The 16,601-nt window shown below is 39.4% G+C and overlaps 1 protein-coding gene across 1 annotated transcript in view; it reads right to left on the bottom strand.

Annotated features, from left to right (window-relative positions):
- Window positions 1-16,601, bottom strand: part of TPH2 (tryptophan hydroxylase 2) — a 54,570-nt gene that overhangs the window by 24,689 nt on the left and 13,280 nt on the right. The window contains exons 6-10 of the mRNA XM_074870242.1: window positions 15,958-16,025; window positions 10,585-10,781; window positions 8,682-8,817; window positions 3,484-3,570; window positions 3,136-3,262 (exon numbers count right to left, since the gene is read on the bottom strand). Coding sequence (XP_074726343.1) covers window positions 3,136-3,262; window positions 3,484-3,570; window positions 8,682-8,817; window positions 10,585-10,781; window positions 15,958-16,025 — 615 coding nt within the window. The remainder of the gene's footprint in view (window positions 1-3,135; window positions 3,263-3,483; window positions 3,571-8,681; window positions 8,818-10,584; window positions 10,782-15,957; window positions 16,026-16,601) is intronic.

Genomic DNA, 16,601 nt, shown 5'->3' with positions numbered 1-16,601 from the left:
CAGCTTTTATTTTTGTACTATGTGAAAGTACAAAGACCAGGCAGGCTTGAAAAGGCACAAGACATTAGTGATGATGATGATAATTATCACCCAGACATGCATGGCCAATATTGTATTTCCTCAACTAGTAACCACATTATACCACACTACAAGCAAAAAAAGTGGACTGTGCAAATATTTTGTTCTGGTAATGCATCTCTCAGTCACTTGGTTTTTGTATCTTCCCTCTTCCTCATTCTCTTAAAACATTGTAAAGGAAACTGCATCTCTCAAAAAAACACTGCAAAGACATTTGCTTGGCTCTTTCAATATTCCACTTCTCATGGTAAGAATGCTTAAGTTAAAAAAGAAGCAGAAACAATTCCTTTCTCCTTGTACCCATCTGACTATCAGACTCAAAACAAGAGGATGAGGGGAGCAGGAAGCTCACATCCTTCCTTTTCAACCCTCTTACCCTGCAGCTGTCCTTTCCCCTCCAGCTGGCCAGCACCAGGGTGTCTGAAATGCTCTCCCACTCAATCCCTGCCCTCAGTGGGGTTGCACAGATGTGGCAAACACTTCTAGTCTGCCCAGGGACCAGGCTCCAGCTTGCTCTACATCCACTGTGTCAGCTTTGCAGCTGCACATTTCCTTTGCAGCTCAGGACTGATGGGGCACAAAGAGCAGATCTATCAAGGCTGATACATGGTGGCTTCTGAAAGCAGAATGGAGCGAAAAATTATGAAATCACCTGTAATAATTCTTCCTTTTCTGGTCTGAATTCCTAAGAGGCATTCTCCTCTCTTCCTAAAGCCATTGTCCTCCCTGCAATGGCTCAGCTGTTAATGTCACTATCTTTTCAAACAGGTCATGCTAATGGCAAGCTTGCTTTGGGCATATTGCTTCAAGCTCATTAACATGCATGTTCTCTCTCCATTCATTTATTTCTCTATTTACTTTGAAGTTGCCTCGCTGCAACCTGCGCTGTTTTCTGTGTTAAGACTCCTGGCTGGCATTTCTCAGCTCGCTGCGTCTGTTTTTTTATCTAGGATGGAAATGACCGAATGTTGCAAAAGTCAGTTAATAGCACCTCAGGTGATGTTTGGTGCCCAGATGAATTAATCTCCTGGCCTCCTCACCCTCACTGCTGAGAGATGTTTTTTCTACTTGCTCTCAAGTTCACTGTTTGCATTGCAAATTTTAGGGCAAGTAACATCTCTGTATTTCTCAGGCACCAGCCCCAGGAAGTACAGCCCCTCATTGTGCTTCTACAAAAAAAACCCCACCACCTGGGTTACCTTAAGTCTCCCCAAATGTCTCTTCCGCCTGAAAGAGCTATTTCCAGAATGGGAGGAGAAATCAACTTTGACTCATATCAAATTCTCAGTGTGATAAGGGAAAGTGATTCAGCTGTCTTATTTTTGGCTTTGTGATTCAGGAGCAGTTCATTGTCTGGATGACACAGCCAGTCACAACTGGGAACTTCTGTGAGGGGGAGGAGTAAAAGCATTTATATAATATTCAGAGGTCCCTTTATATTAATAACCCTTCCCAAACAGATCAGTTCCAACACTGTCCTCTACAATAGGCCCATGTCATCCAAGGCTATTTTGGGGTGAAAGACTTGAACATACTGTTTTCCTCAAAGTGCCTATGGGGACAGCCAGTTAGATAGTTTCTCTTGAGGCTGCAGGTCATGACAAGGTAGGTCTGCTTCCTACTAAGTCCCTTCCTAGCAAATGTGCAAATAGACACATAACTGTCATGATTCCTCCATACAAACAACACTTTCTTCTCAGCAGACATCCATTACAAAACCAAGGAACACACCCTGAAGCATGTGAGAGGAACAGGCCATGAGCAAGACATCAAGCCTGTCTAAGTAAGTAGTTAGGTCACTTTGATTAAACAGATTTAGTGGCCTCTTCTGGAGGGCTACAGGATTAAAATCAAACAAATGGGTACAAATGCCTTTTTCAGCAGATGGGACTCTAAGCCACTACTAAGCCAGTGCATCAAAACTATTACAGTTTAATTGAACCTGGTTTGAATCCACCTTCAACACTGTGCCCAAGTTATTTCCAACCCTTTAAATTCTCACTGCACTTCTCGTGTAGAAAAGCAGTAGTATGCTGGATAAGTTTTAAAGTAACCAATTCTGATGGATTTCACAGAATTTTTCACGAGATAAAATATTTAAATATGGAGTTGGTTTTTAATACAAAATAGTTCAGTAAGTTATTTGCAGCATAAGTTCTAACAGGAGCCACAAAAGGAAGCATACATGTAGTAAGTTAAAACAACTGAACAGAGTAAGTGGTATAGACCAGGGGTCAGTAACCTATGTCATACTGCAAAGGGCTGCATACAAGTTATTTGAAAGTGGCAATACAGCAGGGCTGACAGGTGGGCAGGAGCCGAGAGTCCTGGCAACTTGACAGGTCCCTTCAGTGCAAACTGAGGGTCCCTCACACAAGGGCCAAGAAGGCTCCATCGGGTGGTCAGTAGCATCTAACACCTTTTAACATGCAGCCTCTTCCAGCTCACAGTATCTACTGGCATGTGCCTCATTTGATGCAACATAGAATCCATCTCACAGCCACCGGCTGACACACTTAACCTTGGTCTAGATCTACAGCTGCACAGTCTTGGCTTAGTAACTACATATTCTCCAACAGAAGCAGAAGCAAGGATGCAAGGTAATCTTAAAATCCATCACACGCTACAATACAGTGAACAGCTGCAAAACAGTACAGTGAGTACAGAAATAGCAGTGCTAAGAGCCAAAGTGGCCACCTGTGGAGGAGCTAACAGTGTAGAGCTGAGAGCACACACCAAAGTGTTTTCTTTCTTTTTTTTTTTCAAAATTACCTTGCTTGTTTTCAGCACCTTAAAGTAGACAAAATCCATCTCAGCTAGCTCTGAAAACTGGTGGTTATTGCACATAAAAAGTAAAACTGACTACTTGAAGACTAGTGTGTTCAGCTTTACTGTTATTAAAAACAATGGAAAAATACCTAAAGCTCTGTGATTGTCACATCATAGTCATCTGCAATCTGCAAATGCAGTTAGCTCTAATAAGACAATGCACGTTGCTTCATCAACCAAACAGGAGGACAGATGAGAGAGCACGCCACAAAAAGATTTTTGACTCACGGTGGCTAATTTCTGAACATCTTCATCAGATGCTCCCAGTGAAGCAAGTCCTATCTCTTGTGAAAACTGTGCAAACTTGGGATCAGCAAGTAGAGGCACGTGTCCCAAGAGTTCATGGCACGTATCCCTAAGGGAATGGAAATGAAAAGAGGGTCATTACTGAAATTAATGCCATAATCATTCCATAATTAATTTAACATAAGACATTTTACATAGGTCTGACCTCTACTTTAAAAGTCTTACCATGAAACATGTTTTTCACAGTGTAGTGGTTCCTCCCTATGTATGGTTCTGCAGAAACATACACATTTGTTTCTATCAAATGGGCTATATGTCATTTAAACCCACCTGTTCCATGATTTCCCCATCATTTTCAGATTGAGTGGGAGGACCTGATCATTGCTGTCTTCCAGGCTTAGTAGCATGAAGATTGAACTGCCCAAAGGAAAGCCAGATGTCTCACAAGTACAGTTTTCAGCATTTCTCTCCACATGAATCAAGTCCAAACTCTAACACATTCCCTCTTCACCTTCTCCATTCCCCTTTACACACCTGGGTACAGCTCCACAACCAAAGATTTTGTCACTTGCCACCAGAAATTCAGAGGTTTCTGTGTGCTTAATTTATCATTTAGTCCTGAGTTCCTACTGCAATTACCAGGTACTTTTATTACACGGTCCACCTTTCACTTAGCAGATTTCAGAAAAAGCAGAGAACCCAAATAGTTTCAGAAAGAACTGCTGTCCACACCTGTAAGTGCATTATTAGTCACGACAAAGTGGAGATACAAGTGTACAAAAAACTGCTAACCAACCTAACAAAAGTGCACATGCATCATCTACAAAAGCTCTCAAACAATTCTGAAAGTTTTGGTGCATTTGTTCACAGAAAATAATGGACTTGGTAGTAAAGTTCACTTTAAAAATCGGATCTGACATTTCCTTTGCTTTTGTTTCTTCAAAGACATTTCTCTCTTTTTTTTTTTTCCTCAGCTGTAAACAATTGTTTTAAAGGCAGGGAGAAAACATCAAGTTTTCTGCTTTCTATCCAAAATCATCCAATTTGTCTTTTATAAACTATTTTTGTTTGAAAAGACACAGAACCTGACACTTCAGATAAATCATGAACAGAAAAACAACCCTCTATAGATTTTCAAGTCTTCTTACTCAGTACTCTTCACCAAGAAGTCTGCACCAACTGTGGATAGTAGATAGTAGTAAATAGTAGTTTCTGAACACATGCAAATGAAGATTAGCATTTCTGGCATTCCTAGTTTGCCTCACCAAAAGCTTATCAAATATAGTTCCAGTATTGGAGGGCTACATACAAGCCTCTCTTCTCAGCCCAGATGGCCTCACTGACAGATGCTTAGCAACATTTGCTCATGTTATATTCACACATTTTGGTGAGACAACCACCACTCTGAAGTTGTGCATGACAAGTCTGAGCCAATTTCATATATGAGTAATTCATTCAACAGTACAGAGGAAGTACCAAATCTCATTTCTCTTCCTTCCTAGATATATGTATTTTCCAAACAAGCAGGGGAGGTAAACAGATACTCTTGTGCTTGACATGATAAAACAAACATGGTCCATGGACACTGACTAGAGATTCACTTGTAGCAATATAGGCAAGTTTACTGTGCGCCAGTATGTTTAGTCAACATCCATGAAACATGTTTGATAAGTACAGCTGACCAGGAACAGTATCAGACATGTAAGGAAAATTGTTTGCATTTGTCTTCCACTGCCTGGTAAAGCTTGTCCTTCCTCCTGAAAGTAAGATCTTTCCTCCTTTGTTTCTACATCATTGTATGTCCCTTCACAGCCTGGCAAATTCCCAGTTTCTTCAAAAGCAGCTGGAAGGAAGGCTTCTCCTTTATGACCTCCACACCCCTCTGATGATGCTCTTGAGTCTCAAAAGATGATCAAAGCTCCCTACCACAAGACCCATAGCTTAGATAGTACTCCCTTCCTCACTGGAGCTCAGACTTCAAAAACTGGCTGGCTCTGCACAATATCCATCTCTTTATTGAGGAGATGGTTTGCATTACTTGAGGGGATAATCAACGAAGGTTAATGACCATTCTTTAATTAATTCCATTCCCGTCACAACAATTTCTTCTGTCATCTCCTGCAAGATTTAGCTCGCTAACAATATAAAGGACAGCAGGGAAATGGAGTTTGCAGTCTGATAGATACACCCAGAGAATTCCCAGTACCAAACAATTCACTGGAGGAACGTGACTCCTCCAACCATCACTTTCCAACACAGAAATGGGCCACAAAGCCCGTTCTCTGGAATTTCAGAGCTCTAACTCCAATTCTTATTTTCACTGGAGAAATCAACACAGATTGTAGAGCACTTTACCTATGCTGCACTGCATCAATCCAGATACTATTTGAACTACTGATGTGGAGTTAAATGTAAGAGCAAAGATACAGTCAAACTGGCTACAAGTTCCTGGCTTCAGGTAAGCATGCTTGTCTCCAGGCAGGCTTCTACAGCAACATCACTACTACTGCTATCTCAGCAAGTGTCTACATCTCTGTTTTCCTGTGCTGATGCCACAACCCCCAGAAACAAATAAGCAAAGACGCATTATTCCTAGTTCTGCACTTGGACACAGGCTCTTTGTGTCACTTTCACCCTTGCAGACAAAATGAGAACAGACAAAGCCTAGGCCCATTAACTTGTCTCTCTTGGCAAAGGGAGGAGGATGAGGAGGCAGAAGCTATTTCTCTCATGCCTTTAACTTGTAGGTTCTTCCATTAAAACTATGCAAAGTAATATTTTAAACATGCAGTTATAAAGAGGGGAGCTTGAAACAAAAAGCACATGAACAAAAAAAAAAAGAACAAAAAAAGAAATCTTCCAGATAGAACCATGAACGAGCATTTGGGATTGTCACTGGCGTCTCTCATACTTCCCTGCCAGTCTGGCCCTTTATAGATAGTCTAAACAATATAATTCTTCGCTTAACTACCAAGGCTTGATACTTTTGTTTTATTCAGAAAATAATTACGTTCCTTTAATTTATTCACACACATTGCTCAGAGAAAATAAGATTTTTGTAATGCACTTTTCACAGCAAAAGATTTTTCTTGGAGTAAATTAGTTAGCAGAGCAGAGAAAATCTATATAGCTCTGTAAATGTAGTAGAAACGTAATGAAACACAGGAGGAAATGTTTTAAAATGCATACAGTAGTGATACAGATCACACCAAATGAACTCTCTAATTTGTATCTAGCTCTATAGCCTGGGTGTTAAATCTGATGGAAAGCCCACTGAAGTCAAAGGGAGTCTTTTTACCAGGTTTATATCATTGAAATGCAACATTCACCAAGCCAGGGACCTGCAGCAAACATCATTATGGCCCCCATATATCAACCAGCAGATATCAGGGCACTGCAGCTACTGTGGAAGATGAAGAGCTGTCCCCACTCAAGTCAATTTAGTTTTGCTGTTGATTTCAAAAAGGCCAGGATTTCACCCTGCATTTCTGATAACACTTACTATATGCTCTATCTTATGAAAAAAAGTAAACACATTTAAAAAGGGATTTTCAAAATTTTCCTATGGAGTTCCTGATAGTCAGTACACATAACTTATGTGAACAATGAGGTCTGCAAGAAGAGAGTAACATCATTAGAAAATGACAACTTAATTCCTCTGTTAGTCATATTTAGAAGTGTTAAGACCATGATCTGGATTAAGTTCAGCCCAAACAAGGAATAAAAATCTTCATTCTAACTGAACTATTATTACAAAACAGTGACTTTCCAGACACCATGACCAGAAAGGTTACAAAAAGAGTAGCTGCTGTTACTACTAAGGATCAGCTATGATACACTGCACAATTCTGAATCTAAGCAGCATCCTGAAAACTACAGGGGGTCTCAAATTAATGAACCAGAGAACATCAGCAAAATCACACACGCACTTAATTGTTTCCTGGAAGATGTTCCCTCCTTTGTTCCTGTTGGAGTTAGCTACCTAAATCCCCTATCAATAGATGAAAATGTTCTTCTAGTTTGTTTTAAGTTAATAAATGTCATCATTCTTTTGCTGAACATTGGTCGGTACTGCAATCTGAGACACTGGCTTCCCCCAGGAGAGGAAGTCATTGGTGCAAAACCTGGTACTTCCTAATTGTAATTTCTTTTTTGAAATATCTACAGATATTTTCAGATAGACCAGAAAAGGTCCAGCATCATATATCCAAGCCCTTCTTTCAGGATTTTACATTGTAGCATTTGCCTACAAATTTAAGAGATTAAAGTTCTAATTACAGAGGTTACAGAAGTGAGTGAATCCCTTCAGGGATTACCACCTCTCTCCCAAAAGAAACACGTACACAGAACTAGCCTCATAGCATTCCAGCAAGTACTGTGCCCAGTTCACATGCCGAGGAATAAAGTAGGTAAGTGTGTAACAGCACCACCTGGTGACTCCTGCCAGAATAACGTTAGAGCATTTTTAGATACAGCTTAATATGCGGCTCCATTAATCCTTTTATATCCAAAAATATTACTCCATGATTTTGGCAGTCTATTCATGAGATCAAAGTTAGGCATGGGTCCAAATGTTTACAGGACTGGATCTGAATATATATGTATGAACCCCTTCTGTAAATTTTGGCCAAAAAAAATACACTCAAATAGTCCAAGCTGACTAAACAACAGCTACAATTCCATGTTAACCGCCTGATGACTGATTCACTGTGAAAATGTTATTCCTGTGGTTACAAGATCAGCAGATGCCTTTGGTAAAACTACCTTCATATTATCTAACTGACATGTATTGTTCTGTTATTACTGCACAGAGCACACCATATATAATACAAGACAAGAACTACAATCGCTTCCATCTTTTCTTCCCCTGCTTTTCATCAAGAGACTGAATGCCAAAATATTTCATCCAAACTCGCAATATTCTGTTTTGGAAAAGCTGCAATGCTGTCCCATGAAAGTCATAATTAAAGTGTCTCTTATTTCTATCATGTTCCCTACAACAGGCTTCATATCTAATACCCTCTCTGTGTGTGAGAATAGTTTCATGACTTGCTTGCATTGTGTTATAGGAGAGAAGCATAGTTCAGCTGTGGAGTCTGGCCCAAAAAAAATAAATGGGGATACGAGAAGACCAAACTATAATTTTAAAAGCAATTTTTTTTCAGCAGATTCAGGGCTTTTTTCCCAACTTCTTTCTTAGTTGTCCAACAGAAAGTAAACTTTTTGACACTTTTTCAAAATGTTTAGTTGAAAACTCCATTTTCCACCGAAATATAATCCAGATAGATAGAATTTTTTGACCCACCATATAAATAACCCAGTTATTTAAGACCCTTGTCAAAAGTCTAAAAGAGGCCTTTGAATTAAATTCTGGCTTACCGGTGTGAAGGGTTTTGTCATCAACAGTGTACGTAGATTTTTTACATTTGTAGGAATGTTCCTCTTTTCAATCTTGGCAAATTCAATTGGGTCTTTTAAGAATCTATTGAGTATATTTTTTCAGCACTAAAGCAAATGTAGCAACTTACGGTTCTGGTGTGTAGAGAGGATCTGAGCCATGTCGTATGTACTGAGTACAGTGAAAAACTCTATATGCTAAGCCAGCTAAAAAATCTCGGGGAGACAGGTATCCAGCAACTGGTCTCACTGTGAAGCCAGACCTTTCTGAAGTGAAGGAGATAATAAAAGACCTTATTATAGATATATCACTGTATCAGTTTCTAAGGACAGGTAATGATCTGTTAATTATTCTACCAGAAGCATGACATGAGAAATCTTGGCTGAAGAACACCACACATCATTGTCACCTATTAGATACAAGAACTATTTTGCTTTGTCTGCATATGTTTAATGAAAACAACTTGAGGTATTTCAAAATTGGTTTGAATACGTCTGTCTAGAAAAGATGGTAAGGTACCATAAGTGATGTTCTCAAATCACAGAGTATCTGATATTTATGTCTGGTACTAAACAGGAAAGAAGTTTCCAAAACAGAAGATGACTTCTCTAAAATATATTAAAAACTAACAGAACAGAATAGGATTAAATCAAATCTGTCCTTATTTTTACAGATAAAATACTGTTTGTGACAGTAAAATACTGACTTCCACAGCTGAGGTCCTCATTTAAATATCTAACAAAGTGTTCCTTTTTCAGATTAGTCCCAGTGGGGAATAATTTCAGAGTCAATGATTTTGAAAAGCACATTTCTCTCCCAAATTCATTCTTCACTCTTTCCAAGTGCTTACAGGAGAATGTTCCAAATTTTTCTTCAACAGACACTACTACTATTGCTGTATTTTAGTCTGAAAACGTATTTCTGAAATAAGTGTGAGGTTTTGAGTTTCTAGTTAGGGAGAAAGAACCTGTACACTTTGGCATCATTCCTTAGAGACCATAATACAGTATATGAAAGACACAACCAAATTCAAAGAATGATCAGTCAGTTATTAATAAATGCAGGTCTTCACAAACGAGTTACAAATAAAGCAGGGACTGAGGGAAGTAAGTCTTTCATTACAAATTTTGTATTTCTCTTAGCTAAATATTTTCCATACATATTTTGGACAAACGATTTGCTAATTTTTCTTGTAACACTTAACAGCACATAACATTTTTTTCCAAACACACATCTTTATAGTATTTTAGTTCCTGAGCTCCTGGAGCTCCTGAGCAAGACAATTAAGGAACAAGTATATGTACCTGAAGAGACCCTTGAGGAGAAATTAAAATCTTAAATTAACTCTTTGGTGGCTTTTCCTCCAGCAGGTATATGTCTGCCAGCTCTTCCATATGGGATACATTTCCAATACAGATGAAAAATAAGGGTGTTTTCAAAACTAAATATGTAATATACTTATCACTTAAAAAACAACATGAAAGAGAAGTACCAGATCACCTATGGAGTCCCATTGATTTTTTTTTAACATATAATGACTAGTTTCATGAGTTCTTGAGCACTCAGGAAAGCCTCATACTCATCAGGCTGTACAACAATGTGCCAAACCTGCTCTCCTCAAATTCAGTTATCTTGGCATATTCCCTCTTTTACCTGCCTGGATATTGGGGGGATGCCCACTGCGGTTATAAGAACTCCCACTCTGGAGCCATGAGAAGAGTAGAGGTAACTCTGCTCTTTCTTTTCATTGCACTGAAGGACTTTTCTCCCTGTGCAAGATAACATCATGTGATACATGTTCAGCTGTTTAATGCCTCTCAACTTCATACTTGCTAATACATACATAAAACCCTCCTGACTCAACAAACTCTCTGCCATGGAGAATGTCAAAAACAGAATAATACTTCAGGCTAAACCAAAGTCCACAAACAACGTTGGGAGTCTTTTCATTCAATGTGCTTTGTATTTCATACTAACAAAAAAGAGTGTTTTCATGAAACCATAACTATTGACAAACCAAATATGAATCTTACCTTTAAGAAAAATAGAAACATCTTCCAACTGAGGCACATTATCCTCTCTGTATCCACAGTACTTGGTCAGCAGAGGAAAGTTTTTTAAATATTCACGACAAGCATGGGTGGGATAGAGTTTACTGAGTTCCCTAAATACCACTCCCCATGTTTTAATTTCTTCAGCTGTGTACTCCACTCTGGGAATGGGTTGACCACTATAAAAAATAAAATAATACAAAACACATTTAAATACAATCAGATTCTAGACAGACTGTGAATGGCAAAATTTCTGTGAAAAGTATTATTTAAATAAAGGCAAACAGAGACTATTAAGACTATTTTTAAATGACAGCTAGATGCTTTTTCTTAGAATTACATCTTGATGTCACATTGTACATATTAATTTCTTTAGACCTGTATTTCTCATTAAACAATGAGATTATTTCTTAGTCTTTGTACATTTTATAGGACAAATATGGATCTCTTATATGCCATGCTCCTATACCAGAGTAATATTTCTCCATTTACTGCCACTGATGCCTTTGCAAGTGGTTAGCTGAAGATCCTGATTCAGTCTAACTCGCAGATTCAGTAAGACCACCAGCAGACTGCATGCTCTATGCATTCTTTAAAATACATAATGTTCACACAGCATAATTACCTAGCATTTTACAAAGCAAAGATTAGGCAATTACACAGATGTCTAGAAATGTGTGGATCCAATTAAAATATGTATATTTATTGTTTAGACTGTTGCTTACATGTGCAGATATGTTTGGAATCCTAAATTCATGCAGGACATCATCATGAGGAAGCTCACCTCAGAGCCAACAGCGTAGCCTAGATCTAAAAATAAATCTCTCCTTTTTTCTTTTTCTGCACCGTTCCCCTGCCTCCTCCCCCTCACACAGATGTACAGAAATCGCAAAGCAGGAGCCTTCCAGGGTACCTGCTAATCTGTCTCTGACATCTAAGATTTGCCTTGAGTGGTTACAGCTAATTCAAAACTGACTAACAGTGTCAAGCATGCGAAGGGCTCCTTCCAATTTGCACTACCTTGTATTTAGCTGTAAAGAACTTCCCATGCCATGGTCACAGGCCATCATCTCACATCATTAATTCCCCCTAGAAACTTTATAATCTTTCTCTGGATTTAATGTTCACAATCTAGAGTATGTAATCCGTGCAATCTGCCTTCTCCTCGGGTATCCTCTTTTTCCGCACTGTAACAAAGTACAGATTGGCAAAGGGATTCACAGGATCCTCCTCCACCCCATTGGTCTCTATCTCCCACTCCCCTGCCACAGGGCTGGCAACGTGGGCACTCCCAGCCCAGGACTGCAGCTTCCCTAGTATTGCAGACAGCAGCCGAATGGGCGTATTTGACATGGGGAATCCCACTGAAGCAGGAGAAATGCAGTGCTGAGCTTTTGCTGGGGGTTGACTCTCCATCTCGGTTGCTGCCCAGTTCATAATCCTGTCTCCACTGTACGAGGTAACAATGAATGGGCCCTCCCGTCACATGCAATTGATCCTATGCAGTCCCTACACGCACAAGAGAGGATCATCTGCCCTACATTCATTGTGGCTGTCCCCTCATCTTTATTGAAAAGTTACCATTTAATCCCCTTGCCTTTCACTATATCAAAGGATTTTGATCCACGGCAGTTATCTGTCAGTCAAAGGCTACTTTGTATGAGGTACTCATACTTGTTAAGGACTCACTGAATACCCAATACATCCACTAGTTCCCCTTCAGAAACTCTTTTGCAGACACGACAAGAATTGCAACAGATTTAGTGAAGCATTTCTCATCAACTGGGTCTGTACCCATTCTGCAGTGGGAGTCAGTCCTTCAGGTCTAGTATCCGTCTACACCTTTACACTCTTATCAGCCTTAAGCTGGTTGCCAGCTCATGGAAAGCACAACACAGCTATTCTGAATTGTACCATACATGACAGATATAAGCAGGCTGCTACTTCATCCACGTGGGGTTGCCAGAATACTGTGCAGTAGCCTCGTCCCTTTTCCTTAGACCTGACCTCTATTACGGATACTGCCAGTACAGGTCAGCACTGGCCCAGCAAAGAGGAAGAAATGTGTGCACCAGTGGGAAAACTCAGGTTTCGATTTAGCCTGTCACTAGAGAGGTATAAACACAATCAAAGATCTGAAGCTTGGTCACTGCTCACTAAAAGGTTTATAACTTATTGTTTCAATTAATTCATTAGTACTGAAGTAAGGTTCACTGAACATTAATTCCTTAATAGGATTTATGTCTGGGAAAGCTGATCTTATTTCCAGCTGATCATGATATTGCTTTCTTTATCAAGAGGATCAAGGCAGTCAGACTTGAGGGAGGACCTATGCCTTTCTCACTTGGCTCTGCAAATTTCATTTTTCTCACCTTCTTATTTCAACAAGCAAGACCCACCTTGAGCTCAAACATTTCAATGAATCATGGAAATGGCCAGCCTGCATAGCTAGTTTTCTTGTGGCTGAGTAAGATGACTCTACAAGCTAACCTATTCTGAATTCTTATTTCCCCTTACTAAAATAGGGTCTTTCCACTTTGCAATGGTCATGAGCTATCAACTCATATTATGAATTCCCACTTAAACATTGTATTTTTCCTACAGATTTAATTTTCTCAACACTTTTTCAATCCCTAATCAGTCTCAAAGGACCAATTAGCAAGATTAACACATTTTCACTATCTTTAGGATAGAAGCTAAGTGAAGGAGGGAGGAATTTTTTTTTTTGGTCCATTTATTTCATACAGCTGATCTTCACTGCTGTGCTCTATTAACATGTCTTTCCCTTTAACACCCATTCATAAAGGAAATGCTGATCTGGGATTCTCAACTCAACAATTTTTTTACAGAGCCAGTTTCTTGAAGACAATTGTTTGCAACCAAATGTCTTAGTCATTTTTTTTAAGAAAACAAGTGTGGGTTGGGTTTTTTTTGCACCAGAAAACATAAAGCAAAAAAGGCATCAAGCCTCAGTAAGCGATTAGGAAGGTCACTTATCTGAAAGACACTGAGAGGTTCAAGACAATGCTCTGAATTTATCCCTAAGGGAAGCAGTCCTTACAACAGAGCTGTTCCTTTTGTATAAATAAGTAAATAGTCATTAGACCACAGAAGAGAGTGTGATGAGACTGCAATGTAGTGTCAAGACACCTGTATTAATTCTGAGCTCCCCAGCATGGGTAGCAACAATAGCTTAGCTGTAGCAGCATGGAGTCCTCCCTGAGCTGATGAGCCTTTCCTTAGCATGGCTTAGGCTGAGCTGCAGGACGCTGAGAGTGAATGTCTCCCCGGGTTGTCCCTACAGGCACACCCGGAGACAGACTGACTGCACAGCCCAGTGGATATGGCACATCCCTGGGGTTAACATAACCACTGCAAGAGACCTGAGGAGTATGAATGAGACTTTGTCACATCTTAGGTAACTGCCCTAAGCACTGGCCTCCCAGTCATTTCGTAGTCCCTGGCTAAAAATACTTGAAGCATCTTGTCTTCCCTCTGCTTTTAATAGTAGGAAGAGTTTGAAATCTTTTAAAGGTTTGACAAGATCACTGGGATGAAGAAGGACTTCTGAGAATTTTGCCAAAATACAAGACTGGCTTGCAAATAACCTTTGGGTCGTTTGATTTTTGTAATGTGCCTGCAGAAATGGTTCTTGAGCCTTCAAAACCTAAAGAATGAAAAATTTTTTCCTTTCCCTGTTTTTCTGGGAATATGCAGGGATTACTCTACGTGATTTTTGTGAAAAGATGTTTCTCACTGGTTTCAGGATGAAAAAAAAAAACCCTTTGTAGCAGAAGACCAACCACCGCTTGGTGAGCCAGCTGCATGATCTTTCCAGCACTTAGGCAGCTAAGAGGGGAAAGAGGGGAATATTTCCAGCAACTTATCAGCTGTGAAATGCATGGCACTACTGCTACTGTCATGGGTAAATGGAGAACGATCCAACTTACTGAAAGCACTTTAGGAGCACACAGAGTCTGCCTTCATCCACAGGTACCTGCCTGACATTTCACACTGCAATAAATGCTAGGCAAGAAGCACTAACTCTACCACAACCATTAGACTGAAAAAAGAGATAATAAATCAATCAGCTATAAACAAACAAACAAAAAAATTGTCTCTGTTTACATCTGAAAGCTGGCTAAATTTAGGACTTACCTGGTCAGCCTAGGAAGCTTCTCTACCAATGAGCACCCTGCCCCCAGCAGGCATCAGCTCAGTGTGCTGGATGAATGTCATGAGCACCCAGCTAAAAAAATGCCACGACAGGCAGGAAAAAAGGGAACCAACACAAGCACTTACACATTTATTAGATTGGTAGTAGCTTAACGACAGGAATGAGACAAAATTAAAGGAGAAATATAATCAGGATTACATGGTCACAAAGCAGAGCTCATCGTCCTGTCACCCCAGACTTCTGCAGCCTGTATACTAGCCTTGTACTAAAAAAAACAAAACAACAAACAAAACTGAAAACCTTCAAAAACCCATTTTTGAATTGCTTCCTGACAGGATGTGCCTTCTACAAAGGGAGAAAAAAATTGTTGTGTTTTATATTCTTTAAACAGCATAGGTAGAAATCTCAAAGGAGAAAAATTAAAAACCTGAAGTGTGGTAAAATGGAAAAGAACATGAAATTATTATGTTCTTTCCCTTGAGAATGAGGGCTTAGGCCTGTTGCAAATAAAACCTAGAGTATGATCAGAATTATTTTAATGCTTCTGTGACAAGAAAAATGGAACACAGTAGGTATTTGTAGGTAGCACAGAAAGTTTCCTAACTTCTAGGGATGGTAGCAAATTGAAAATACTGACTTGATGGGGGGGGGGGGGGGGGGAATCAAAATTAGAAATCACATGCAGTGTATTTGTGCAGTCACCAGCTCCAATAACTACAGAGAAATTGACTAACTGAATTCTGAGAGATTTAGAGCTGCGTTGGTAAAATTGGTAAATGGCATTTTGCAGCATCCAGTATAGTAAGCACATGAAAAGAAAATAGTAATTTTGCTTTTTAGTGAGCTCGTCCAGTTATGTGGGGATGCTAGATACATGAGATTCAGCAGTGCATCAGTTTGTCATTAAGACATGCAAGCACTTGTAAAACGCTTAAGTTTAAGCAGCTATGAATAAAATACTGGAGATAGCGCTTACCTTTCAAATGCTTTACTTGCCTGTATCTGTACCTAAAATGTAACGGTATTTCAAGCATCAGGTTTGTCATTTATAGCCTACACTAAACTAGTCAAAGTTTAAAGGATTACTTTGTCTACTGTTAAACTTCATCCTACAGAACTAAGTAGAGCATGAATTCTAACTAGTCAGCAGCATGGGGAAGAATTATGCCAGTACTTACTATTTGTAGCTCATGGCAACATCCACAAAATACTTTCTTCTCTGTCGATAGACATTGTCCTTAAATCCCTTAAGCAAGGAAGAGGAGAGTAATTTACAGTAAGGACAGAAAATCAGCTGTAAGAATTATAAAATAAATCATTAAAGCGTTTATTTAGTACCTACTTATATTGCATTTTTATTAACACTATCTACTGGACTGCAAGAGAAAATAACGATTTCTTCACTTTTTTCCCCACCAAAGTCCCACAGGAGTTTTTTCGAGACAGGATTGTACATAGGTACAGTCATTCATCCAAGATGTTGAAAAAGGGAAACTTTTTCCTTGTCATTTCATCTCACTCAGGTTTTCCTTAATCTGAATGGAAATCTACACGCAGGTACAAAGCAGAGTAATTTACCTATCTTTAATACATCTTTTTTTCACTAGAAGAATCAAGTGCTCAGAATTCATACACAACTCAGTTTGAAGATGCTACTTCAGCAGCTGCCATCTTAACCAACACATTAGGGACTGAACCATCAGCCTCCAGCAGCAAATATGCATATTGCTGCTCCAGTCTGAGTTACAGAGGAAGGGGTCTACCTCATGGGCTACAGTTGGCTCACACCTTTTCCATATTAAGCACAACAGAGCTGTATAAC

Source organism: Strix uralensis, chromosome 5 (genome assembly GCF_047716275.1).
Source record: "Strix uralensis isolate ZFMK-TIS-50842 chromosome 5, bStrUra1, whole genome shotgun sequence".
Classification (NCBI taxonomy): domain Eukaryota; kingdom Metazoa; phylum Chordata; class Aves; order Strigiformes; family Strigidae; genus Strix; species Strix uralensis.
This window is presented reverse-complemented; position numbering and strand designations above follow the sequence as displayed.